We start from the raw sequence: 27,709 nt of genomic DNA, 5'->3' as shown, positions 1-27,709 counted from the left end.
AAATCTTTGCTTAGCGTACAGCTCCATTTCCTACTCACCTCTTGGCAATGTAAGCAGATGATAAGGAAACAAATGCCTTTCTTATTTTCTTCTTTTTTACAGATTTCAGAAGTACTGATCCAGAAACTGAACCAGAACTTGGTCCATTTTGAGTTGAAGCCAGGGGTTCGAGTCCTCGTCCATGCTGCCCATTTAACAGCAGGTGGGTGTCTTAGTACACACTCTCTGTTGATATGCAAACACAATACAGTGTGAGGGCAGAATTCAAATGCCCGCTCCAGTTTTTCATTCTTTGTCATTCCAAAAAGGTACAGTGGCATTTAGAGCCAGCAGTAGAGATATATACTTTTTGGCTGTCTCTCTGAAAAATTCAACAACTGAGCAGCACCATAGTATATTCCACCTGGATCACAGAGTGCAAAGTTCACCAGCAAGTGGTGAACAGTTTCCGATCATCTGGAGAAAATGAATTATCACAGCAGCAAAGAGCAGTTAAAAAGCTGTTCATCAGTCCGAAAAACTAGAATCAGTTTACATATGCACATACACAAGATTAGGCAGTTTGCCCTTTAGCTAATCCTACCTCAAAATAAACCAGCTCTGAAGTCATGATATTTAATTACACGTGTCTCTGCGTATTCTGTATAGTAAACCCTCATTTCACAGTATAGTCCCTATTTAATTATTGCTGGAGATGGGACCTATAAATCCATGCTTAGGGTTTTAGGAATTCCTTTTCTGGCAGATCTGCTGGAGAAAAATCATAATTCTGATCAGCTCCACCTGCTAACATGCAAATATAAAGCTTCAATTCACTCATACCAGTGATCTGCTCTACAAAAAGCTGTTCATGGTATGAACAGGTCTGGCCAAGCTGGTGCCAGCTTATGTGCTGCCTTGTCAACAGAAGAGAACAAAGGGGGACTGTTTAAAAAAAAGTGTGGAGTGACTGTTTAAATCCTTCTAGAAGAAAGCTGTGTTAGCAATATTTTGTGTTTCCTTTTCTAATAAATTGTAGTTTGAAAGAATTGCCCCAGATGTATGTGGTTAAGGCCCCCTCTTGCTACTGCAGGGACATACTGGATTTAACGCAGTAGAAACACAATGCTTAAAATTATGTATCCAGCCTCATCTTTCATACAGGGTGAATCTCATCCATTTGAATTTCATCCAGATTTTGTGCTGTATGTACAAGCCTTCTGCACCTCCTATGAGAGGAATCTGGGATATCTCTGCTTGAGGAGGATCCCCAGCTCAGGGTTACCTAAAAGCTGGGCAGCTCTAGTCCTAAAGCCAGACAGTTAGCACAGGTACTGAGAGCATTTCTCTTGGATACAAAGCCTCATGTTCTGCCTTGTGTGAACCAAAAGGTGGGTTCTATCGGTGTGGCACACTGCTCTGCTGTGTAACAGAGACTGCTCAGTTTAGGTACGCTGCATAAATACAGGATATTTGAGCTTGCTGAAAATGTATATCTTTGTGTTTATGCACACACCAGGAATGAATACCTTTTGTCTGTAATAGATGCAAACAGTCATTTGTGCTGTCAGGTAGGTTTTGTTTTCTTCCCTTCTAAGCGATCAGTGAGATGTGAGTGATTGCTGTAACCACCTTCACAATGTCATATAGGAACGCTACAGGATTTTGTCTCTTGCAGGAATATGATTCAGCAAGAATGCAAAATAAGTCTGGCTTGCCAAATTTGATATTAAAAAGCCCAAAGAGCAGCTACTGTGATGTCTTTGAGGGAATATTGTCCTTTATCACGTTGCTGGTGTCATGGTTCAACTTCCTGACTAAAGAAAAAGCCCACTTTTGTGATATCAAAACTGGGAAATAGTTTAGAATTTGACAAAATGCCATAAGAGAGATTTATTTTGCTGCTGAAAGCTCTCATTTCCATTGTCGAGGAAGAAGAATCCTGCTTTTCAAATTCAAGCTTTTAAAAAAAAAAAAAAAAAGAGTAAGACAAAGCAGAGATACCTGGAAGTGGTTCACTTAAGGCAGGGCCAGAAGTAGACTGTAGAGAGCATTGTCTGGACAAACATGTATGTAAATCCATTCCCATGCCTCGGTGCACACATGTTGCTCCTTGTGAGTGCACCTGGTCACGCAAAGCAGAAATCTCAGCATCAGAGAAGCTACAGAGAACATAAGTGCAGGTATTTAAATTAATTTGGTGTGGACATTCGTGCAGAATGTGCAGAAACGAGCCTCTTTGTGCATGTTGTAGTTAAACACATGCGTTCCCCAGGACACAGAAGAATGACAGGTGTTGGGCTCAGCGCATTTCATGCCCCTGTGTTTTCTGTTCAGGCCACACTGGAGGAAGGATTAATTAATGGCAATTCTGCACAACAGATTGCAATCCATTCATCATGTTCATTTCTGCTTCTCATGAAAAAGAATTAAAACAATGTCCCCAACCCAGCGAACAACTACCTCTGTTCTAAGGCAGAACAAAATATGCCAGCATTCCTCAGAAAGCAGTTAAATAGCTGTTTGTGGCAAGGTTCTGAGTACAGCATTAGAACAAGAGCATTGAGTGATGCTGGAATCAGTCAGAGCGCCACTTCACCATCCCACAGAACTGCAGAGAGCCACACAGTACAAACACACACAGTTCAGATCTATGAAGGATTCATAGCAATAGATGTCTCAGCTTCTTAAGCACAGCCTGAGGGATGTGGGAAGTTTTTCCGCTTCTCCTGATAAAATCTGGTTCATAGGCTGGGTGTGATTGCTGAAAGTACGCATATGTGCGACACTGCTGCCAGAGTCCTTCTGTTTGCGTTATTTGAGTGATAAATACTGCCTCTATTTAATATTGTTTACTTTGTATTTCTGGGAATGCACGCTTCTGGATGTTTTGTGTGGCCTTATTTTGCAAAGGGCTATGAAAATGTGCTGCAAAACTCTAAAGAGAAGCACCGGGAGACTTCTTGTTTGACTAAGATTTTTTATTTTCTCTTATTTCTTTTTCTTGAACCTTTGCACTTCCTTGCAGAGATGGCTTGTGGGAGAGAGAACAGGGCATGGGGGAGAGAGAAGTGTTCAGAGGAGTAGGAAAGGGATAGATAGAGAAACTGAAGATGTCAGAGGTGTGAGAAGAGCTTGCCATGGTAAGGCATGGATGCTGAGGCAATGTCTGTGAAGGGCACCAAACTTCTGATTGTGAAGAAAGAGGATTGAGCAGAGAGCAGTACATTTGGTATCAGGACACTGTTGCTTCAGTAAAATCCAGTATCCAGTTGCTCATTATTCAGCAGGTATTGAGAGCTACCCAGACTAGCTCCAGGCAAAACAGGAAGTCAGCATGACAAGGTAGCCCATGGGTAGCTCCAGGATCCTTCAGAAAGTCTGGGTTTAGTACTCAAGTGACCTCATTTGCAACTACCTTCAGTAGTTGCCTGCAACATAATAGGGTATTTTTCACACTTTATTCTGTAAAGTGCCAGAGAGGAGAGGCCTCTAAAGAGAAAGCTATGGTGCCTTCAGGGCTTAGGCTGAGCAGCACAGCTAGTCTGAACCCAGGTTTCTTCCCAGCTGTATTAGAAAGAGAGAGAAGCCCTGAAGACAGGTGGACAGATGAGACTGTTATAAATACCATACAAGAGAATTAAGTACATATTTGGAGAGAGAACTTCTCCCTCTAGGCTGAAGGTGACTCTAACCTTCCCTCCCTCTCTTGCAGCTCCCCTGGTGGACCTCACTCCCAGTCACAGTGGTTCAGCAATGCTGATGCTCCTCTCTGTCGTTTTCGTGGGACTAGCCGTGTTTGTAATCTACAAATTCAAAAGGTATGACCTTCCCTGGGCCATTTCCTTCCCCCACTGCTGCCGGGGATTTGTTTGCTGGGCTTTCCTTTTCACAGTGATTTGTTTCTTGGTTTGCAAAAGCTAATGCTACATCACCTGCCAGAGTACCCCCCAATGATGGTTTCTGTTAATGTTTTAGGAAGATTCCTGGCCTTAATATATATGCACAGATGCAGAATGAAAAAGATCAAGAGATGGTCAGTCCAGTCAGTCAGAGGGAAAACATACCTAATGTCCCTCAAAGTGAGCTGATGAGCCCTGAGCAACTAGTAGATGAGAAGTTGGATGTCCAGCCCATAGGTAAATAACTTGCAGCAACCCGCAGTTGGTCAGACTCTGACTTATAATTGGCTAACCCTTTTCTCAGTCTTCCCCTTTCCCATCTCCCTGCACACTCCTCCTGCCATCCTCTTCTGCTGCAGTATTAGTTTTGCTACAGGAAACCTTGCTAACTCTCCCCTCTCCCTCACTGCCCTGTGGTGAAAGGGAGAGAAAGAACTTCAGGCTTTTCCCTTCTCCTAGTTGCTCTGTGTAGATCCTCTTCCCTTCTCAAAAACCCTGCTGCACTTAACTTGCGCTATAAGGCAATTTAATTTATTTTGCTGGGGCTGATGTTGTTATGGGGCTACACCTCACACCTGAGTCCTGTCCAGGAGAACTTCAGCCACCCTCACCTGGAGCATGGAGGTGAGCAGGTGATTCGGTAAGTCAAATCTAAAAGTTAAATATTCATTTGTGTTTTCACTGCTGTGTCCTTCGTGGTGTGCCAGACCTCACTGCCAGCAGCAGTGCTATCCTGACTGATTCACAGGGAAATAGAGCAAAACCTGGGATCTCAACACTGGGCTGCTGGGTTTGCCCTTAGGCTGATTGCTCCCACATGACTGGTTGAAAAAATAACATTAGGATTTAAACTGAACAGCATTGAGGTGACCATACTGGGTTCAGTCACCCATTTGCTCATGCTTATGTTATCACATCACCCCAAATAAAGTAAAAGCATTGGGACAAAGCAGGGAGGTTTCAGTCTGGGGGCATGTTCTTCTAAAGCAAACATTACTTAGGGATTACTTGGGTATTCTTCAGCTTTGTTTGTAAGGGGAAAGCTCTGCAGGCCCAGACCACAGGAACAGTGCTGGACTCCAGCAAATAAGAACACAGATATGCTTTACAGGTATTACTCATAAAATAAACAGTTCTTCTGATTCAGATTTGATGCATAGTCATAACTATGATCCTTTATTTTCACAATTTCATCAGCTTAACTAAGTGTTAGATCCCACCCGAGGAAGTCCCTAAATTGTGTGGGAGTTTGCTAAAGCAGATTTGATGTCTTAGATACCACAGAGAGAGAGCAAAGGGAAGGGCAAATAAAAGAGGAAATATGAAGTACTAAGATTGTGGCCTGTGAAACATCCTGGGAGGAAAAAGAAGAAAATCTCTTGATGAAATCAGTGTCTAAACTGGAAGCTCCAGTGCAGTGCAGTCAGTAGTGATCTCTTATCACACATTCACCAAGGGGAGATCTGGTAGTTATTAAAAGCTTTTTAGCAACTATCCATCAACAGACCTGGATATCCCTGCTTAGCAGTACACAGGATGGAGTGAGGGAACCAACCTTCCCATGTGGTGTTCCCCATACAGAGCAACCCCAGGCCACAGTCCAGAACCCAAGGAAAGGAAATGCAGCCAAGGTAGTCTGGACAGAGGACTTCCAAAAGGCTTGTGGATCACCAAGAGGTTTCAAGCCAAGACCCGGAGCGGTGGGTCCTAAATTTTAACAATTACTCTTTCTTTTTTTTTTTTTTTTTTTTTTTTTTTTTTTTTTTTTTTTTTTTCTTTTCTTTCTCTTTATATCCTAGAAGCTCCAAAATTGGTCTAAGTTGCTAAGGGAGAAACACCCAATTTCAGGCCAGGAACTCAGTTCCCAGAGTTAGTTGAGCTTTGAGATTTCTCTTTCTAAAGGAATGTAATGATCATGATTTCCACTGTTGGCAGAGAGTAGCAAATGTTTTCAGAGGTCACTCAGACTGAAGAGACAACAGTCAGCCAGCTGCTAGCTCTACTGTTGCTGGTGATGGGAATTAATCTCTTGAAGCCTCTGGGATCAGAGAAGTCAAAAGCCAACTTGGGGTTTGGTTTTCATTTGGTGCAACTGCAGCATTTTTGGCTTTCTACAATAGGTAGCGTTCTGTGGATTTCTCAGCTGTACCCAGCACTGTTGGATGCTGTATTGAACCAGAAATTGGCCTTTTATTCATCCTTGAGTTTCACCTGTAACTACAAGAGTGAGCACAAAAGGGACAGATAGTCTCAATTCTCTATCAAAAGAAATCCTTCCAACAAACTTCCTAGGAGCTTGTTTTTCAATTCTGGCAGTAAGATGAATGTGGAAACTAAATCATCATTGACAAAATGGGAAGGTCTGGACGTAGATGTGAATAAAATAAAGTGAAAGGCTCTTTCCACTTGTATACAACTACTTCACATGTTTGTGTAAATCAGCAACTCCTTTTTTAATGAGCTTTCCTCCTTTTGGGAAAACCAAACAAGACTGTAATTGGGTGTTTCTCTTTTCTATGCCTGTTCAGAAGCTGGGTTTTTTTCCAACTCCTTTGACTAACATTCAGAGACCTTTCCTTGGAGGAATGCAAATGAATGTCCCTGGATCATTTAATTTTCTCTCCAAACCCTGGCAGCAAAAAAAAAAAAAACAAAACAAAAACACCACAGTTCCTATTTTCTGGGTGTGAGTAGTTTAGGCTCTTCTTTTGCAAAGGCAAACCTTAAGGTTATTTATGAAATCTCCAATACCTTCTAATTACAAAAGAGATACACTTTTCCTCTGAGGACCTCAGCCCCTTCTTCCCTCTGGCCTCTCCCTCTTCTGTTCTACATGGGTGAATCATCTTCATTAGCAAAAGAACAGTACATCACCTTCGGTGTTTTGAATGACAAGAAAACTTTTGTGGGAAGAACATATCAGTCTGGAACCCTTCGATCCCAAAGGTGATACCTTCAAACATCATCGACAAAACACACCTAGTATTTACTGACTCTCATTTTGTTCTCTCTTTGCCACAGGAAGTATTTCCACAGCTGCTGAGCCCCAGAGCACAAAAGAAATCCCTACCTATGTAAATGGTTGAATTGAGGACAACGATATATATCTATATTGGAGAAAAAAAAGAGAACTCATTGCATTTGGACTTTTTAATTCTTCAGATGACAAAGGGTTTTTAGCTTTAAGCCTGTGCATGTGGACATTATACTGAGACCATAGCAGAACTGCATTGTACAGGTGTTCAATTTTAGTGGGGGGTGGGGGGAGGAGGAACTGATATCACTATTCACCCCTACAGCCCTTTCCCTCACCCCTCCACTCTCTTTTCTTCTGATCTGTCTCTAATTTGTAGAAAATTCATAACGATATAGGCCAAGAATATGCATGGGGGTCTCTTCTTTAGGGAGATGGGTGGGCTGGGATTTGTGGGGAGAAGAGCTGGGGAGGTGGGAGGGAGCACTTAGGGTTCTTGGCTTTAGATTTAACAGCTCTTTTAGCACTTTGGGCTGGGGGAGGGCTAGCCACCCCAGCAGACTTTCATAGGACACAAAAGAAATCACACTGGAGTTTAAAGGCACTGAAAATCTTCTTGGATCAGTCTGGTTTATGTCTTAGTTTGGACTCTGCCCTTCATTCCTCTAGCTGCAGCTGCTGCCCGTGCCCCAAAGTTGAGCTAAAACTGAGTATGAGCTCGGGCAATCCCAACTGCAAAGCCAGGCTCCTTCTTATCAAACAGCTGTTTAGCCTACTCACACCAAGGCACCTCTTTGATAGTACTATTTGGAAATAACTTTCTGCCTCCTAACCTTGGACTGAACAGAATTAGGATGCATTACAGGCAGGTAGGTCTGTATTGCCAGCATGAACATACTTACACTGTGTTTTGTACCAGTGTTACACCTTAAATTCTGACTAAGATAAAATCTAATAATGCTCTATACTGCTTTTATTGTTTATCTTGGGAGTTGTCTGGGGAGGTCCAGGAGATCCCTGCCTTTTGGGAGTCACCCCAAGGCCTGCCATTTGTTTGAAAGACATCTGTCCACATAACAGGGAGCAGGGGGAACAGTCTGTTTGCAGTTTCTCATTACTTTCTTGGAAAACCTGTTTGTTTTCTGCAAACTACTACTGTTTGAGGTGGAAGAGGGGAGAGCTAAGCTGCATTAGGTTTGAGCATGTTCCCATATATTTTGAGCCCTGGCACTGCAGGACAGTTGTTGTACAAGGTCTGAGTTCCTACCAGTAATGTACGTGGTGTCCTACATTGCAACTGGAAATGTGACTTAAGGGCATGTGTATGTAGGCTACACAGAAGAATGGGGAAAGCAAAGTTAGCACACCTCAAACAAGTCCTTCCAGAGCACCAGGTATCTGACTGAAGCCTATCCTATGGCCACCACGATTGCTGATTTACAACACCACTCAGGTAAATTCAGAAATAAGATTTTGGTTTTAAGTGCAAAGAAAGAAATACAGTTGCCAATCCACATTTATTAGCTATGCTAGGTGAAAACCAGTAGCAGACAGTTCATAATTGGTGTAGCAGGATTAGGATGCACCCTGATTCCTGATATGAATATGTTTTGTTCAATGGATGTTACACAAGGCAACCTTTGTCAAATATGGGGCAAAACAACATTCTTGGCATTGCTTGGGGTCCTGGAGCTGGGGGGGATGATTTTGAATTTCTCTGTCACAAATTGGACATCAAGACCACCCACCCTCCTAGCTGGCAAAAAAACCCAAACAAACACAAAACAAATATAAGAGCATCTATCAAACCTATAGTAGGCAAAGGACGATCACAGCCAGAAGTCCTCTGCCACTTTCTCTAGTCTCTCTGCAGACAGGTAGAAACACAGCAGTTTATATGGCTTTGCTATTGTGTTTGCAACTACAGCTTTAAGAAAGATGGGAAAGTTTTGGTAGCAACTGTATAATAATCCCCACTGAAGTCCAACATTAGCCAACTTATTTTTATAGTAAGCCAATCAAAAAGTTTTCTTATAGTGTTTGAACTATTTCTAATTTTAAAATTACTTTTTTTTGATGTATTTTTTCATCTTTTTTTTCCCTTTCGTTAAATACAATGTAGCGTAATGTATTGCTATTGTTTATTGCTTTTACAGTCATATTTATTAAACAGATTATGTCTCTAAATGAAGGCCTGTGTTTCTGTTGCTCATTTTAATGCTCTCTCCTAGACTGAGATCACTGACTATGTTAAAACAGTAGGAAAACCTTTGAAAATAAAGGGATTTTCAGTAGCATGGAAGTGAGAGAGGATGGATGAAGTGTGCTTCTGAAAAAATGCTTTACTTACAAGTGAAGATTAAGATAACTTTCTTAGCCCTCAGGCAAAGTGCTTTATAATATAAGTAAAGCTTGGTACTCTTACATTCTGCAGGAAGAGAAACTGGGAGAAGATGTTGTTTCTCTGGTTTCCAAAGAGTCACTGGATTGAGCTCTTTTGAGCTCCAGCTCTGTTCTTTGCCTATGGTTATCTGCCCCTATACTCAATTGCTGTTAAAGGTTCCTTTGAAATATGTTTTGGAGTACCCTTTTGCTGACATTGATAAAAGAAATTTTTTTGGGTACTGCTAGTACTACTTAGGTTTTACATGTGAAAGCAATGAAACATAGTTAAATTTCAGTCCTCTTACCAAGTAACAGTGGGTGCATGTTGTTAAGAAAAACACGTAGCTGCTCTACTTTTCAAGTTGGGATGAAAGCAACAGATTGTTTGCAGGCCTCCCTGCCACCAAAGCCATGGTATTGCATGGTAAGTACAGAAGTTTGCTTACTGGAGGAACATGGCATTTTCCCATCCTGGTAAACACCCAGTATAATTAGTAGCCTGAAATGCTGAAGCAGACGCTAGCATTTCCTTACCTTCTATTCAGGGTTGAAAAGCTGGTGCAATGATGTCCATTGTGCAGCGACTCAAGAAGCATGTGTTGATGTAATCTGCTTTTATAGTTCAAGTGCTCACCTGAATTAGGGGACATCTGCAGTGGCCGTAAACAGCAAGTCTGGCAGGAACTTCTAAAGCATATTCAGATGATTCTCTTTAGCTTGTATGTTTCCTGAGGTGGAGACTGGTACATGTTGTTGTTTTCTGGTTTGTATAACAATAACAGCAATGAATTGCTAATGTCTGAACACAGGTAATAAACAAAGAATACACTCAGAATACCCAATATGGATACTGAATGCAAATCTTCCCTCAGTAATATTATACCTTAAGAGATTAAAAAAAAAAACAACAACAAACAAAACAAAACAAAACCTTTTTGTCCTTTGATTTGAAAAAGCAGGGCGTTAAAGTATCATTTAAAAACTCAACATCTTTTACTGCAATCATCTTAACTGCCAGGACAGAGACATGGATGAGACAGACTTACTGGATTCAGAGGGATGGATTCATACTTCTCCATCTACTGAGGCTAAGATGCTGGATTGCCTTTCCTTGAAATAAGCGGGTGTTAGTGGTCAAATACTTGTGATGCTCTAGTCCTCAAGCAATACTAACAACATGACTACATTTAGAATCATAGAATCACAAGGTTGGAAAGGACCTACAAGATCATCTAGTCCAACCGTCCTCTCTTTACCATGTCTACAGGAAACCCCTAAACCATATCCTAGTTCCCTATCCAGGTGCTTCTTGAACACTGCCAATTTCTGACAACTGCATTTAGTCTGGTACCTACAGCTGATAACAAGGGATTAGTATTTTATCTGTGTGCCGTCATCTCGCATTGAATGCATGGAAAGTTTCCTTGCCACATTACATCTCTAGGTACATTTGGTGTTTTGAGTGCTACACTTGGTTGCAGAGCTACCGTCTTCATGCTGTTAAAAAAAGGTTTATCTTCCTTTAGTTAATAAGATGCAATCTTTGCATCTCATTGAAACAGAATGGTAAAGGCTGGGAATAAATACTACTCAAGTTAGAACAGAACCATTTAGATTAAAATTTTGTTGTGATCCTGGCCCAGAAGAAAGACTGAAGTCAAATTGTTTTCTGATTGTTAAGATCAAAGTGCTATCATGTACTGAGTCATCAGCCTAAGAGATTTATTTCATCTGCTGTTTTAACTTTAGCTTTTTCTTTTCCTTTATTTCCTACAGGGGAATATGGTTATCTGTTTCCATTCACTATACTAAAGCAGGACTGAGAGGAAATCTGTGTTGTAATGCATTTCTTAATGTGAGGATTTCAAGATGTCTTCCTTGTTATCTGCAGTGTGGTGCAGCCTACAGGCATCCTAGCTCTAGGTACTATACACACAGACAGTGAATTGAATAAAACGAAGAAAACATTAGAATGACTTTTCTCACCACTTCTGCATTTGAGCCTCACTCTGTAATTCTGAGTTATTTTGACAAAGTGGATCTTAACCAGACATTAAAGAACTCACCCCTGTGTATAAGAGATCAGAATGAGATGGAGCAGACCAACATCTAAATATCCTAATGCAACACAGGGGTAATACCTTGAGACCAAGGAGCTGCAGAGACTCAGAGGATACCAGCCAGTCTTCCAGGGCAAGAGCTCCATACTGTTCTGTCTGTCAGAGGGCTTCATTGCTGCTGGGGTAAGACTGAGTGATCTGAAGATTGTTTTCCCTAGAAATGTTACAAGTGTTAGAGAGCAGCATGACTAAAATACATCCCTGTCAAATATCTACCCATGACTTTTAAGTGCTCAGAGAACAGGTCATCACTAAGGTCCATAAAATGACCTTCCACAAAGCCGTAATAGCTCAAACATATGTATGCAGAGCAGGAGCCAGACAACTGTTGGTATTCCTCAGCTTCTCTGAGGCTGTAGTGAACCCAGACACAAATATCTCTAGCTAGGATGTCATTAACATTGTGCTTCTTATTTAAGTTAATTACAAGTATACTAAGAAAGATCCCAATTAGAATCATTACATGTGAGGTTCAGTATCCACCTCGCTGCAGAGACAAGAAGCTACATTCAAAGCTTTGTAGGAAAAGAATGAAGAAGCAAAGCTGTTGAGAGCATCTCAGTTCCTTGTGTTTGGTACAACATAGATGCAAGGGAAAAAGCCTTGCTTTTGGTAACAAAACCCTCCTCCAGCCTTCCCTGGACAAAGCTGGTTTTAGAGATGCTTCTGGGACTAGAGCTGCCTGACAAATAACTGCTCCCCAGCCTACAGTGTGGGCCATTCACTCCATGCCCCATGTCACACATCACACAGGGACAGCTGCAGGGTAGAGCTCTGAAATGCAGATTGAACTGACAGCTGTCTTGGCCCTTGCTGCAGAAGGTGAATAATACATGTACATGAAATGTAGTGTAACAAAGAGCTTTAAGGGAGAAATCCTTTGGTTCCTAACCCTTTCTGCATAGCCTTATTCTGCCAATGGAGAGCAACACCAGACTGAGGGACTGAATTCCCATCTCTTTTCTCCAGGTACAACAAAAATCCTTCTCTAGGTCCTGCTGCGCAGCCACAGCACAGGGGTGACTAACCTCTGAGACACCAATTTCTTGAATAAAACTTAGAGTCAGCCATTCAAGGAATAGGAGGCTTACCTCCCTTTCCCCCCCCACCCTTCCCCCCCCCCCCCCCCCCGCTGTGCTTGGCCTTGTATACATAAAAAGTCTTTTCCACTACAGATGAAATTGCAAGGAAACTCATTTGGATAATTATCTATGTTCCATTAGGGTCTAGAAATCTTGACAAGCTTAACTGTCACAAACTGAAAGACAACATGTATCCAAATGATTTACTGCAAATTTTCAGTGCTCCAGAAAGCAGTTAATTTCAGTCTGATGATTCGACTCTTTAAAACATTTATTCATGGGCAAGAGAAAGTCTAGAGACTTTTTTCCTCACCTGAAGTCCTAAAACACATCAGTCTAGATATTAATCTCCATTCACATTTAGTTAGGCCCAAATCAAAGTCAGAGCCATGTGATCATCTGACCTTGGATTTGGCTGCAAAGGAAAGCTTTGTAGTTAAGCTGCCAACAACACCCCCTCAGAAAGGCTGACCCATCATCCACATTGTTTTATTTCTCATGTTTGGTTATTTTTGCCACATCTTTGCACCAGCTTGCACTGAGGAGTTTATTAGCGTTTATCTGTGAAAGAGAAGCCATTTCTTTACAGTGGTTTTTAAGATTCCTCGGCTATTTAATAAATAATTAAATCTTCATTTTCTACAGGAAGATTAAGGATGAACTCTTACATGGAAAATTCAGGGTCACCCTCAGGGGAGTTCAACACTTAAGACCTGCTGCTGATACTCCTCAGTGAACGTTACAATACAGTAGAGTACATTCAGCCACTCTTAACAAGAATGAAATTATGATCTCTCCTCAGCAATTTAACTTGTTCCCATATTAATCTAAACATTTTTCATTAAATTATTATTTTCCTTGTAACTGTTGCATATTTCTCTCTTTCTTATTTGATTTCTGATTTCAGAGAGAGGGAATTTACCTTCAGTCCATCATTATAGTTAAACTTTCCCTTCATCTATGTAATACTTCCCCTATTTCTTATTCTTAACCGGGATGACAATATATAACAACAATAATGGCAATAATAGACAAAGAAACCAACATTATTATTCTGTTGACTCGTTCAAACAAAATTCTAAAAACAGATCATTGACTCCCTTTTGGAATTCTAATTATAGCAAGAGAACAAGGTATATTTTTCCAGTCTTGAGACACAAAGAGGAAAAATAAGATGGCAGGTATTTCTAGCTCTGGAACTAGATTCAATTTTCAGATCTTTCTATCTTTTCCTTTGTATTAGTTGTATTAGTGAAAAATCATGGGCAAATTAAATGATTAGGAAGCTACGACTTGACAGCCTAGGGAATTAATTAGGAAAAAAAAAAAAAGAGCTCTCTTTCTTCTGGATTTTTATTTCACCAGATGATGCCTGAAAGAACGTTAATATCATGTCTACAAGCATCATGCCTGCAGACACCTGCTGGTGGGATTGACTGGATGTCAGCTAGCCTTTGATTGTGGCATCTTTGAATATTTGAGTGCTTTTCCAATGGACAGAAAAACGTAACAATGAAAAGGAGACTTTTAGAAGCAAATAGAGGACCTCTTGTGTGCATTCGAACCGTGTTTTCAAAGAACTAAAAAGGCTTTCTCTTTCCTGAAGAACAGATGAAGTTAAAAAATTTGATACAAATCCAGATGCAAGAGACCGTCAGAGTTGTCAAGGCCTATTGCCATATGGAATTTGGCAGCAAATATGAATGATGAAAGCACTTACTTTGTGTGCTGTTCCACTCCCATCGGCTGGTTGTCTGATTTACACCCTGATCCTGAGCGCTTGAATCTAGAATGGAAGAGTATAGGAATGAACTACATTGCTCAACTGCTGCATGGTCTGCATATCTATATCTGTATATCTCTATGTATATGTTAGGAAGGAGACATCAGAACAAACCTTTTCTTCATTTTCTTGGTAGGACTTGCTCTGATTTGATTGCTGGATATAGCACAAAACCTGATACAGTAGCTGATGCTTCCCCTTCCCCTCCCCCTTCCTTACTCTTACCTTGTTTTCTCCAGCTTTCTTTGTCACAGACATCCTGAGCAATTCCCAGCTGTGGGTGTGGTGAGAGGGAGGGAATGGACACCTATGGTGAGCATAGATCATTTTATAGCATCATTTTTCAGCATTCCTCCTACTCTTCCCTGTTGGGTCAATAGATTGCTTTTGGAAGGACCAGCAAACTCCCAAGTAAAACCATTCCCTTTTTGTATTATTATTATTATTATTATTTTTCAAAAATAGCATCTCAAAGCCTTTCAGGAGAAACAACAAGGAACAATAAAAGCCCAGTTCCCTTATCAGTAAGCTTTACTAATAGAAATTGCCTGACAGCCTCCTCTTCTGCATCTTGCTCAGTCCTACAACACCAGCATGTAACACTGTGGATTTATGAGGTAAGTAGCATCAGGTCTATTAATAAAATGTATAAATACATCTTGGAAGTTCCTCCAAAGAGGGGGAGGAAAAAAAAAAAAAAAAAAAAAAAGAACCTCTGTATACACTGTGTTGATGTTGCTTGATTGAAGTCCTTATTTGCTGCAAATGTGGCCGTGATTACTGTGTTAACCAGCAGACATTAATTACCAAGATACAAACCTGCAGGTTACTTAATGGATTGAAGCTGGTAAAGAATCTCATTCTTAATTAAATTCACTAGAATGTTTCCTTAGCCCAAAGACTCATAAGTAGATCTTGTTTGCAGAATCCCTTTCAGCCAAGTAACCACTTAAATAACTTCAAATTAAATATCTTAGTCAGGATTTGAAATTACTCAGCTGACTCAGGGAATTGCATTTCAACATTATTATAATATCTTCAGGGAAACGTTTTCTACCCTCCCAGCTGTGCAGAAGAAGAAGAAAATAAATAAATAAATAAATAAATAAATAAATAAATAAATAAATAAAGCATTCTTTTACACATGAATTTAATTTATTTTTTTAAAAGTTATTTCATTCTTTGGCCATTTAGGAAACCAGCAACCTTCATCTATCTGAAGACCGTAAGCGCTAAGCCTCATTCATGTAATTAGGTCCATGTACCTGTTACTGGCAATGTCCTAAGTTGAGCTGTTCACACCTGCTCCCTCACTGCTGAGGCCAAACAGTTCTCTCTTCCCACTGTTTCTAAATACTTCAAAGAATTATTTCTGGGGAGAGGAGGAACTACATTGTAAACTGATTTGAAAGAACTTCTTCCAGTTGTCCTCTGCCTTTTTTTATTTTATTTTTATTTTTTTGTAGTTTAGTTTTAAATATTTTATTTTCACCAGAATGAACATCTCTATTTCCTCTTACTTCTCTTTTTAACCTGAGATGGATGGACAACAGCAGAAAATCTATCCATCTATCTACCTAAGGCTGAGCTATATATATAGCAGCCAGCATCATTTGCTACAGAAGGCTGAGGATGCCTCACATGAGTCCTGTCATGCTTACCTGCTGTTCCAAAGAGCAGCAAAGACATCATTCAGTCTCAGATCCTTTTCTAAAATGATGTGCTGTAGCAGGAATCTTTTGAAACTCAGTGCTGCAGCACTGGGGCTGAGAAGGTCCTTCCAGTCAGGCTGTGCTGACCAGCTGAGGCCGTGGTCTGTTGTGGGAAGTTCTCAGTCCAGTTCCTGCTTTAAGCTTAGTGGTGCCCAGCTTGAGCTGGAGAAATTCCTTTAGAAAGCAATCCATCCTTAATTAAAGCACTTGTATCTTTTAGGCATGACAATTTGCTTTCAGAAGGAAGTGAATTATTCTAGAAAATAAAAAAGTATTCTACAGGGTTCTACAGAGCTTTCTCATGAGAGAAATCTCATTCAATAACCAGATTAATGAAGAAGAACACAGCTCTCTCCTTTTCTCTACTGCTGCAGCAGTGTAGGAAAGGTGAGTCTTCAGAGGAGCTCTGGAAGACACTAGGACTTGTCTGAGCTTGAACACTAAAGGTAATGACATAACATTTTTTAGCATTTAGTCCAATGACAGGGTGGAAAAAAGAACAGAGGAGGAACAATTTGCAAGCTGTACTTTAGGCGTCCACATCCAGAAATAATCTGACAATGTGAATTTGCTTCCTTCTAGGGTTCGGTTTTTTAAACATGTCCTGGGTTTGTTCAACAACAACAACCAAATACAAAATTAAGATTAAAAGCTATGAGAAAAACAAAACAAAACAAAACACATTTTTCTGCTCACTCACTCTAGCAAGTATCTGCTGAGCAGATTGGTTTAGTTGAGCTCCCAGGCTGAAGCTCAGTGTTGTCTAGTACCTAAGTGTCACACATTACTTCAGCCTTTTTTTTCCCCTTCCATCCTATCCCCCCTCCATCAACATATGTGTGATGTGAGCTAAAAGCCATAATTATTGCTGTGCATAGATGCCAAAGTCCTGAGCATGCCCTGCAACACAGGGTGCCATACAGTGCATTCTGTATCACAGTGCATGTGTTGGCACTATAGGGCAATACCTCTCTACTCATGCACTCAATTATTTAGCTCTCTTTGAACCACTGTGAGGGTGAAGTACTGCTTTATGACACTTTTCAGACCGGACTCTGAGCATCTGATAGAGCTGTAGCTGCCCCTGTTCATTGCAGAGGAGTTGGACCAGATGCCTATAAGGGTCCCTTCCAACTCAAGTGATTCTATGATTCTACGACATACCACGCTCTTCTTCTTTAATCTTCTAGATTTCTTAATCCTTTAATAAAGTTACCAGGAAGAAACTGCAGCAAACCTATAAGAGAGAAAACAGAATGGCTCTATTATGAAATGAGAACAAACATCATCATGCCAAATTTCCAGCACACCAGGCCTCTGTCCCTGCTTTGGAGGAAGATAAGACAGCAGCAATGATATGTGCAGACAAACAAGGAGTCTCCAGGGCAATAGTGCTTTAATCACTTCAGTGAGTAAGAAAATCAGGCTGCAGTAAGTTGTCATGTAAAAGCTCATGAATAAAAACCAGTGAAGCAGAACTTGCTACACAGGGAGATGTTGTTCCTTTCTACAAGTTCTTTCAAACTTAATGCCGGGGGCTTTAGCTGAGTGTGTATATAATCATACTATTTAGTCACAACAATAAAAAGGCAGTTAAATGAGACCAGAACTGCAGAATCATGTACATCCCATTGGAAGGAGATCTTCAGCTATGACTGTAGATATATAGGGAGCAGATCAAGCAATTCCTGGTCTTCCAGATAAAGAAACTATTTTATGAGACCTCTGTTCAACTTTTCAGTTGCACATGTTAACCAAGTGGTTGTCACACTAATGGCAGTCCCTAATTTCTTCTGCTCCAAAAGATAAAACGTGGATAATCCACACTCGGAAAATTGAGTGTATCTGCTTATTGTAGCACTGGTGTTAATGAAATCTTTGGCCTAACTCAGGAGTGATTCAAATTAGGCGATTCTCAGACCTTCTGCTCTTGTATTTTTGGTACAAATAGCTGATCCATCTCCATTACTATCTGAAGTGATAAGCCATGGTACAGCTACAGGACCTACTGAGGTATGGCTGTAGCAAACATGTGGTGTTAATAAGCAATGATGACATCGACAGAAATGAGACCCAGGGCTAGGAAAAAGCAAGAAACAGGTGAAAATCTTGACTCTGTGACAGTCACTGGGAGAAACAGGATTGTATTCCTATATCTATATAATGATTTGGAGGGCTCAGGCAGAATATTTTAGCTGTGCATGCACATCAGTTGACCTTAAGAAGGCCAACTGATATCCTACTGAAATAATCAGGAACTGATTTCACATGCAGCAATTGCAGTGATCAATATGCATGGGAGAATGTAATTTCACTTACAACTTTGATGGAAAACTGATGATTTTCACCAGAAACTATCTAAATACTCATGAAGTCAACTGGAGTTATGCCATTAGCATTGACAAGCTTTTAATCAGTGCACACATCTGGATAGGGCATAAAATTAGCGTATTCTCCTTCAGACATGGGAAAAAATTATGTTTCAAATTTATCTTGCTTCACTTAGGCAGATGTGTTTCCCCACTACCCGCTCCCTTCCCTTAATTTGTTCTTATGCCCTTTATAGTCAGAATGCCAAAGCAGTAACGCTCTCTCTCTTTGTTGTACAAAAATTGCAACAGAACTCAGAAGCTTAACACAGATAGAGGTTGAAATAAAAACAGACCACAAACCCATCAAAGTAAGACAAAGAACATCATTGCTTAAGCACACAAAATGTGTGGATGGAAGACCTTTAAATGTTACCTTAACAGTTGTAACATAATTTCAACAATAGCATCAGGAAAAAAAAAAAAAAAGAAATGGATTTGCATTTGCAAGGTTGCAAGTGAAAGGGAAAATAACACTATGAGCTGCCCCAATATTCTTCATTTCCATGAATATCTCTAAAATACTCGGAGTGATGAATATAACCAAGAGATGGCAGCAGTTCATGCACTATTCTTCTACCTTATCTAGTTTGCTGCAAGATTTATTTATTTTTTTTCACATAAAGTGCAAAGAAATTAAGTTGTGTTTAGCTTATGATGAAAATTGTTTCCATTATTATTGAATAGAAGGGAGGGGCAGAGAATGAGGAGAGGAGTTTGATGAAGGAATTTGGACATTTGTTTTTAGGCACGCATCCAAGGACTCTTTTGAAAGAAATGTGAACAGTTTGCTGTGTAAAAAGAGCTAAACAACAACTCCAATTGTAAATATCTTATGTATACACATCACATACATATGCACTAGTAATAGGTGAAAGACACAAAGGGTTTGACTTACTGTGATCTGCTATAGTTTTAGGACCATAAATCCACACTCCATGAAGACTGTCAATAAAGACTGCTACCAGCTGCTACCTTTACCTCCACTTTGCTGAAGGGATGCTCTTGCTCTGCTGTGCATCTTCAGCCTTGATTCTATGAGTAGGGGAACTTCTTTAGGTTCAGTAGTTGTTTATACAGGACAGAACTAAAAAAAACTAACATTCAGTCACAAATATGCACCTAAAAAGAAAATTCCTTGTACACTGAATCTCTCATGCAAATCCAAATGCAGCCCTTTCCTCAGAACCACATCTCACATGGGCTGGGTACTTCCCAATATCTTCCATCTTTTTAAAAAGAGTAAACATGACACCTGTAAAATCTATCAACTTTTTGGATAGGCAATAGACTTTAAAAAAGTTGAAGTGGCCTCATTTGTAAGAATGGATTTCTTCAGAGAGAATGTGGAGTAAATGAGGCATTGATACTACAGTCAGAAAGAAAATACTGCAATGATTAGGCGCATTTTATAGAGGACTGAGCAGAGGGACAAAGATATACTTTATCTCCCTGTTAACTTCAAGAAAGAAAATTTTGCATTAAGAAACTGAGTTGTAACATCCTGAGGGATTCAGAAAATGTTCAGTGATTTGGGAAAAGATGATTGCATCAATAGAAAACTTAGATCATAGCTCAGTAGTTCAGACAAATACAGATAATCATAGACTTGCTTATCTGACAGGTAGATAGGTAGATAAATATACATATATAAAAAACACGACACAAGTTATCACCATTAAACTAAATGCTTTTGCATTGTGATCGGACTACTCTACCAGCACCATCTTTCATAGTTGCAACAAATGTTTTTCACCCTTTACTGCATCACAGACAAAATAACAGTCATGACAAATTCCAGAATGCAGAAATTCCTTCTAAAATGGCTCCAGGTATGGTATAACTGCAGCTTGCAGTCCTGAGGGGTGTTTGCTATCTGTTACCGAGCACCTCAGAGCACACAGGCTGTTCCCCTGGCAACAAGAAAAAAACTCCCTTGTACGTGTGTGTATTTAAGGTCTGGATATGTATGGAATCATTTCATTTGGACTACAGATGTTGGCAGCATGGTCCAAACTGAAGCAGAGTTACCTGCTTTCTTACTGCCTACTTTTTGCATAATATCTTGATGATTAATGCATGCATGAAGGATGTGGAGGATGTTCTTTCTAGTTCTTCCTCCTGTTTGTGATTTCCTTATACAGTAATGAAAATGTTAGAATTCCCTTTGTCCTTACTCCAGGTGTTATGTCCTGACCTTCATAGTCAAGTCTGATCTTATATTCACTCACCATGAGTTTCTGCACTTCAAGGTTTAGAGTGGTCCAGTTTCAGTGTCCCATTTCCAGAATGCTCCAGGTCATAATTCATGTTCCAGATTTGTAATCTTCTTAGGCCAGAGCCCACATTCCTCATCTTCAGGCTAATGAATCTGAACACAGATGTAATGCAAAAGAAAGAATACTATAATAGTCTATTTCTTCCTAAATATATTATGTACAGTCTGGTGTTTATTACTTATCTCTTAAGAGGATATTCATTAACTTCAATGTCCATTCCCTGACTGTTTTTCAGAAATGAATATTACTTCCACTTACGCATTCACTGCCAGAGCAAGCAAATGCAGGCAGTGCAGACTTCTGCCCTAAAGTTAGGTGGCAAAATGGTACAATGAAAGAGAATCAAGAACTTCATTCACGTGACCTTATAAAATCATAGAATCATTTTGAGTTGGAAAAGACTACTAAGATCACCGAGTCCAACCCATCTCCACCATGCCTGCTAACCGTGTCCCTCAGTACCACATCACTGCAGTTCTTGAACACCTCCAGGGATGATGACCATATCCCTGGGCAGCCCGTGGCAGTGCATCAACACTTCTGAGAAGAATTTTTCACTAATACACAACCAGTTCTCATTGCAACTGGAAGCCACCACTTCTCATCCGAGAGCTGTAACATGGGAGGCCAACCCCCACCTCCTTTCAGGGAGCCATAAACAGCAAACATGACATAACATGACATGAAACATCTCAACTACATAAAGCACTAAAATTATGATGAATCTAATTGTAGCATGTTTCTATTTTAAAACTACATTTCTCAAGCTAACTTCAATATTTTTTGAAATTTCTTATAAAAATCTGAACGTGTCAAAGTTTATATCTTGAATTCATGTGTACTGGAAAAATGGTGCCAAATTAGCACTTCAAAATTAATTTTATAAGTAAGGCTCAGCCAAAGCTCTTGAGAAACTTTTTGGGTCATAATGAAATAGCTTCATAAGTAATGTGATATCCATGGATGCTCATTTATAGGCAATAGCAATTGTCAAGCTACAGCTATTTTCAACATAATCGCAGGACATAAATTCTTAACTTATTATAGAGATTCTATTCACTTTTCTTCCATCTTTCACTGCTTTGATTTTACGCCAGTGATTCTGGTGGGGTCAGGAGCATGTAAAACTGTCGTAATTTCTTGTTGGAGGGAGTTTGAAAAGGAGCCCCCAAAATAAAGTTCTGAATAAAGCATAAAAGATTATTTGGCTAGAATATAAAAAAGATAACCTGAACTGACATACATAAACCAGATTAACATGGTCTACAAGTGGGTTGCTGTCAATGTGGGGAAGGCATCAAAATGTTTCCCTGGGTACTGAAGGGTATGGAGAGGCATTAGCACAAGAACTTAGGCCCATTTCTTTCTCCTATCTGTACCCAGAACCTCTCTTTCTGCTTTTAGGTTTCAAGCGAGCAATTTCAACATGAGGGAAAAGCAGTGTTGAGTAACCTAATGGACAAGAGTTCTTTAGAATGAGAGGGGATGTAGGTTTGACCATCACAGCAATGGATGTATTTGAACCTGAAACTCTCCAGCCCCAGCTGAGCACATTCAGCCTTAAAGCCCTCCTTTAAAAGCAGACTAAGCTGCCATCACTGGATTGTTTTTGTTGCTGGCATTTGACATAGAGGGCTTAGGCTGTTGGGGCCAATACCAGAAAAGTATCCAAATCTAGAATGTATCCTACTGCTTATGTTCATCTTTGAATAAAATTATGTAAAAAGATTGTGACTGAAACAGTAGGGTAAAAGTGGAGATAACATGGAAAAAAGCTGGCAGGGAAAGATGGAATTTTTCAGAAGGTCTTTTTTTCCAGTCAAGTCTGTGTTAGTGCCAACAATGTAGGAAGTGAGTAGGCGTCTGATTATCATCTCCTGAAGACAGAAAAATTGCCATTGTAGCAATTTCTTTTTTTAATTCAGATGAATTTTAAAATAATGGAATGTATTTATAGCAGCTTTGTTTGCTTCTTTTTTCTCCCTACTATTGCTTCCACCTGGCTGTCTCACACAAAAGCTAACTCTCTCATACAATTGGCAGCTTGGAAAATGAAGAATATACTTGGTCTTTAGCTTAAGCTAGGTTTGTTTTCCTGAACTACTTTGGTGGGGGGAGGGGGGGGGGGGAACCCCTTTGTAATGGCTTCTAAATAAATTCAGAATCAATTTAAACTATTAGAGGAAGTTAAATCAAAATAATTAGGATATTAAAATACTTTGTGCGTTTCCAATCACTGGTTTATTGCAAATCTGGATCTTTTCCAAGGAACAATAATAGAACGAATACATTAGAATGTTTCCTTCCCCTTAATATGAAACCATTTTCTCCTGAAAAGATGATTGATAACTTGCATTAAACACAAAACCAGATTGATTTGCAGACATCCTTGAGGAGGGGTTGGAAGGAAAGGAGAATAAATGCCACATTAACAGAACATTACACAGACGCGCATTTGCACACACTAAGTGTATTAACCAAATAAAAAATAGAAAACAACATAAAAGCTTCCATAGCACTTCTTATTAGAAAAATATAGTAACTCTATACAAAGTGATTGCTAAAGGTACCATGGCATGGAGGCAGAGTGATCATAAGGGGATTCTGATTGCAAATGCCATGAACCATTTTGGAAGCAAATGGAGACTGGTTCAGAAGGAAGTAAAGTTGCAGCATGCCTGACATAAGCCTACATAGGAGCCTGGTTCCTACTGCAAAGGTCCTTGAACATTAAACTCTATGTGTAGCTGATGTACCCTAGAAGACTAGACTGCAGAGGAACAAAGATGGTTAAACAAAGCTATAGACTCTCTAAATGAGACAGAGAATTCAAAACAAGTTAGAACATTCTTGAATCAAGTCAATGTGGTGCTACCAACAAAAGACTCTGGTGAAAAATGTTATAATATAAACAAGAGAATTCTGAGTAGAGATCAAAATGCCACAATTTCTCAACATTTGATAATGCTGCAGGATTAACATATCCAGGTCTAGTGACTGCAGTTCAGGAAGGATACAGCCAATTGGTCTGAAAAGAAGAATGAGCGAAGTACTGAAAAACATTCCCAACACAGAAATATTTGAAGAGTTCAATCTGTCTGTTTATAGAAGAGATGTGGTGGCTCCATCCCACTTTCACAGAGATTTCAGTGGGGGGGGGGGAGTTCACTACTGAAACCTGATCTGATAAAGTTACAGTACGCCTAGGGATTAGAATCTGGAATTAAACAGCCTGTCTGATAAGGCACACACTTTTAAAAGGGAAGATTTTTATCATTAGAATATTACAACAAGAACTTTCATGGCATTGCTATGCAATTTTAGATTATCACCAAATGCTCACCGGTTTTTTATTTTTTTTTTAAATTTCCTAAAATATTCTTTTTAGAACTATGTAGTTCAAGCAGGTTGGAACATCCATATTATAAATGATCCCTTAGAAGCTCACAGTGAGTCCCCTCCTGGGCTTAATAATGTAAAAGGTGATGATTCTGGAAATACCTAAGGAGTTTCAGCTGTACCTAGCAGAGCACAGCTCTATCTCTGCAAGCACATTTCACTGCCAAAGCAATGCACAGCCATACCTGCTGCAGTGAGCCACTGATACTTGAATGCAAATCCCTTGGTTTTTAATTCATATGTCCTAAGTTTCCTGTATAAAAAAAGTGTTTGCTTTCACATAAGTCACCATATAACTCCTTGCTAATCCTCTTCATTTACACTGAGTATTAGCTGTATGGAGAATTGGACTAATTAATCCTGCACAACTATAATTGAGTAGCTGGGCTCCACAACAGCATGAGCATTGGCACGGCATGAGAAACCACATTATCAGATCTATTTTCTGGGTAAGTCCTATTATGTTCTGCAGGATGGATACAGAACACAATGAATTTAATTACACAGTCTTTCAGATGGCTTTCTTGTAAGCTAGAAAACTCTCCTCTAGCTCTTGCACCTAATGGGGTCCCCAAAGTCACACTTGCATTGTACTTGACCAGCTAATCCTTCAACCTGGGCAGTAATCACTGGCTAATGACTAATGACCTTGCCTGCAAGGTCATATCCCCAGACTACAATGGAGGATATAAACATTCTCCTAAATTGGTAATCACCACCAACAAAGTTTGTGATTAACTGCAAAGAAAACTGCTCCTATTCGGAGTAGAATAAGTCACCCCAAAAGTGATGCCTCCTATTTATTCACATGGAAATAACAACAAAGAGCAGAGTAACTCTACTTGATAGAGCAAATTCTCAGCTACAAAACACTATTTTTCAACACAGTCACCACCATTAGCTGATTCATGCAGATGAGCTGACCAAGACACTCTTGGTGCTGTGAATTATTTATCATAGTCTTTACTTCATGGTGAAGTTTTCACATGTCATTCCCTCCAAAGGGTCATTATGCTTTAGATGTTGTCTATTAAAAACATGGGTTATGGTACTGAGTCTACCACTGACCTGCATCAGCAAATCACTCTGACCTCTGCCTGACACATCCACTGCCCTTTAGCTGTTTCTAGCTCCCATAATAATCAATTTTTCAGTACTCTGACACCAACACTGCATGAAGAGATCCATCCCATGAAGTAGACACAGATTCTGTCAGTGGATACAGGCAGTGTTTGGAGATGGTAACTCAGATCTACAGTACAATGAAGAATCCTCTGGAAATTCTTTTCCAGGATACATAATAAGTGGGGCTTCTGATTTCAACGCTCTGGTTAAGTACTATGAATTCATGAAAAGATCCTGTTTTATGCTTGCTTATTTGTCTATTATCTATGAATAAGGAGATGGCAGATTAAGGAAAACCTATAAGCTTTCCTATTGCTAAAATGTTCAGATTATACTGAAATATGACTCTATGTCAAATGAAATGAAAAAGAAAGGCTAACCAAGTGAAAACATTCAGAAGTGAGAAAAGCAGTACAGGACTACAGAGAGATTGCTGGAGATCCACCTTCTTTCATTATTTATACTTCCCCATAGTGTCAAAAAGAAAAAAAAAATACATCCCTATATTCCATATAAAATATAACGCACTTAATTGATCTAAGTAATTTCAAGGCTGCTGAATAGCAGAAGCCTCCAGAGTGGAATATTCTGACTTAATGATCACATAAAATTGCTCAAAGTGTTTTTAATGTCATTGTAATTTCTGAGTTTATTTAATAGTTGAGGGGGAGAGAGGGTAACATTAACAGTCATCTGCGTGGCTTGCATGGCTGTATATAACAAATGAGACATGTGGATGCCACAAGAGCCATCATTTTAAAATGGCTGCAGTAAAAACGCAGTTATACTGAGCATTTGCTTTAGGCCATGACACAGTTTAATGAGAATGATATTGCATTAGGATTCAGGACACCTCAGATTTGTTTCCAAGTGTTTGACCTTTTAAGAAGTCAGATCTCCTCTAGGTTCCACTGATTCCTTTCTCCCTCTTTCTCAGCAGCATCCACTGCATTTGTAAAATGCCCTATCCAGATGTGCACCACAGTATTGTATTCCATGTTATGGTCTACAGAATATGCAGTAAAGAGATTTATGTATTTATTTTTTGTATTTACTATGCTGTGAACAGCTGCTTTCCATCTCCAGTCATCAAAATATTGATTAATTTCAGATCTTTACTGGTAGGACATCTCTGGTAGGACATCTCTGCCTTCTCACTAAGCTATGGCTGGGGTTCATCACTTTTACAGGCCAGAAGTTCAAAGCCACGAGATGGACCCGATGGTAGTCGACTGTGTATCCAGCCTGTAGGGCTGCTTGTTTCAGTGCAGGTGGCCTCCCTGATTCCAAAGCCAATTTCATGTTCTTCTCCACTCTCTTTCCTTCAGCTTTGTTTGAAGTTATTTTAATCTCCTCTCAACCTTGTCTTTTATTTTCTTTCCTTTTGGACTCTTCTAATTTGCCTCATTTCTAAGTTGTGACGATATCCTCAAGACACCAATTCATAGCTTCCTCATGTTGAAATTGTTCATTAAAATCTAATTTTTACTATCTAATTCTGGCTTTTTAGCTAATGAAATCAGAGTAATTATAAATATCCATCTTGCAACACTGCATATTGTGGATTGAATATAAAGACCCAGAAATGAAGAAAAGCACCACCTACTTTCTTTCCTCTAGCTGCAAAAGAAATCAGTCCAATCATAAATATATAGACTAAAATAAATATTCTCCTCTAAGTTAATTTCAGTATTAGCTTTATATTGCCATTAAGTTTGCCTGAACATGAACCATAAGGGACTACATCTAATTTCAACATCTTCACATGAGAGAGGTTTGGTTCGCTCAGATCCATTATTTAACAAAGAGAACTGAAATGCTTGGAAAGAAAGTTACAGCTCATGCTGTATTTGATCCAGAATTCAACAAGACCTTTAACATTTTCCAAAAATATTAGAAAACATGGAAGGAAAGAACACTCAGGAGAACTTTTAGTACTTTTTTCTAGTTATATTTTAGTTAATTTCTCTAGACTATATTCACATCCCCTTAAAATTAAACAATCATGTTGTGTTAAGGCTTCCTGTGATAACAAATATCTACCCCACAATCTTAGAAGTTTGTAAGAATTTCCTAATATTTGTAAAGTTTTGTCAACCCTAACTAAAAGACGTTATATACACTGATGGATATTACTATATTGATGCTACAGTCTGATAAATATCTGAATAGGGGAAATACAATCAAACTTACCAATGCTGACTGGGCATCTGTTCCACAGTACATCATTTGGTAGCTGGACCTTTATGAAACACTGCAGTTTGGACAGCTGAATGTCAGTTTGGCAGATATGCAGCCTTAAAAAGATTTTAGAAAGCCGTGTGTGAAATACTGCAAGACTGATCAGGTTGGGAAGCTGTTATCAGAAAAGAACGATTTGTTAAAACCTGAATTATTTACCTGGTGGAATCCATTTTTATAAAGTCCCACAGATCTCTGCCTGGTTTCTTGCCAAAGTGAATTTTAGGAATGCCCGTTTCTCCTTTGTGCAACAGCCAAACAGCCACACAGCAGACTGCCTTGCAAACAGACCCTGATGGGCTTCCAGGAGTCTGAGCGAGTTGGATGCCATAGCCTGAGGCAAGGCTCATGTCCTGACT

General features: G+C 39.6%; 1 protein-coding gene and 1 long non-coding RNA gene across 7 annotated transcripts in view; one reads left to right on the top strand and one right to left on the bottom strand.

Annotated features, from left to right (window-relative positions):
• Nucleotides 1-9,042, top strand: part of SORCS1 (sortilin related VPS10 domain containing receptor 1) — a 258,259-nt gene extending 249,217 nt beyond the window's left edge. Inside the window, exons 24-28 of one of the 3 annotated variants that reach the window (XM_015867125.2) lie at nt 103-202; nt 3,695-3,800; nt 3,958-4,118; nt 5,463-5,581; nt 6,903-9,042. In XM_015867125.2, the coding sequence (XP_015722611.1) occupies nt 103-202; nt 3,695-3,800; nt 3,958-4,118; nt 5,463-5,581; nt 6,903-6,959 (543 nt within the window). In that variant the 3' untranslated portion in view covers nt 6,960-9,042. The remainder of the gene's footprint in view (nt 1-102; nt 203-3,694; nt 3,801-3,957; nt 4,119-5,462; nt 5,582-6,902) is intronic. The other 2 variants (XM_015867126.2, XM_032445519.1) reach the window with 2 other exon arrangements.
• Nucleotides 142-27,709, bottom strand: LOC107316053. Of its 4 annotated transcripts, none has more exons than XR_001556156.2 (11): nt 27,510-27,709; nt 27,303-27,406; nt 20,538-20,677; nt 19,205-19,393; nt 15,887-17,174; nt 14,451-14,532; nt 14,163-14,228; nt 11,382-11,514; nt 9,875-10,350; nt 1,984-2,104; nt 142-225 (listed from the first exon to the last, which is right to left on the bottom strand). It is a non-coding gene; the product is annotated as an uncharacterized LOC107316053 (long non-coding RNA). The 4 variants fall into 4 exon arrangements; XR_004307779.1 differs by having other exon boundaries at nt 9,875-10,000; XR_004307778.1 differs by having other exon boundaries at nt 9,875-11,514; nt 15,887-16,111; nt 17,102-17,174.

Source organism: Coturnix japonica, chromosome 6 (assembly GCF_001577835.2).
Source record: "Coturnix japonica isolate 7356 chromosome 6, Coturnix japonica 2.1, whole genome shotgun sequence".
NCBI lineage: Eukaryota > Metazoa > Chordata > Aves > Galliformes > Phasianidae > Coturnix > Coturnix japonica.
Note: the sequence above shows the minus strand (reverse complement) of the source record. Positions and strands in the feature narration are given on the sequence as shown.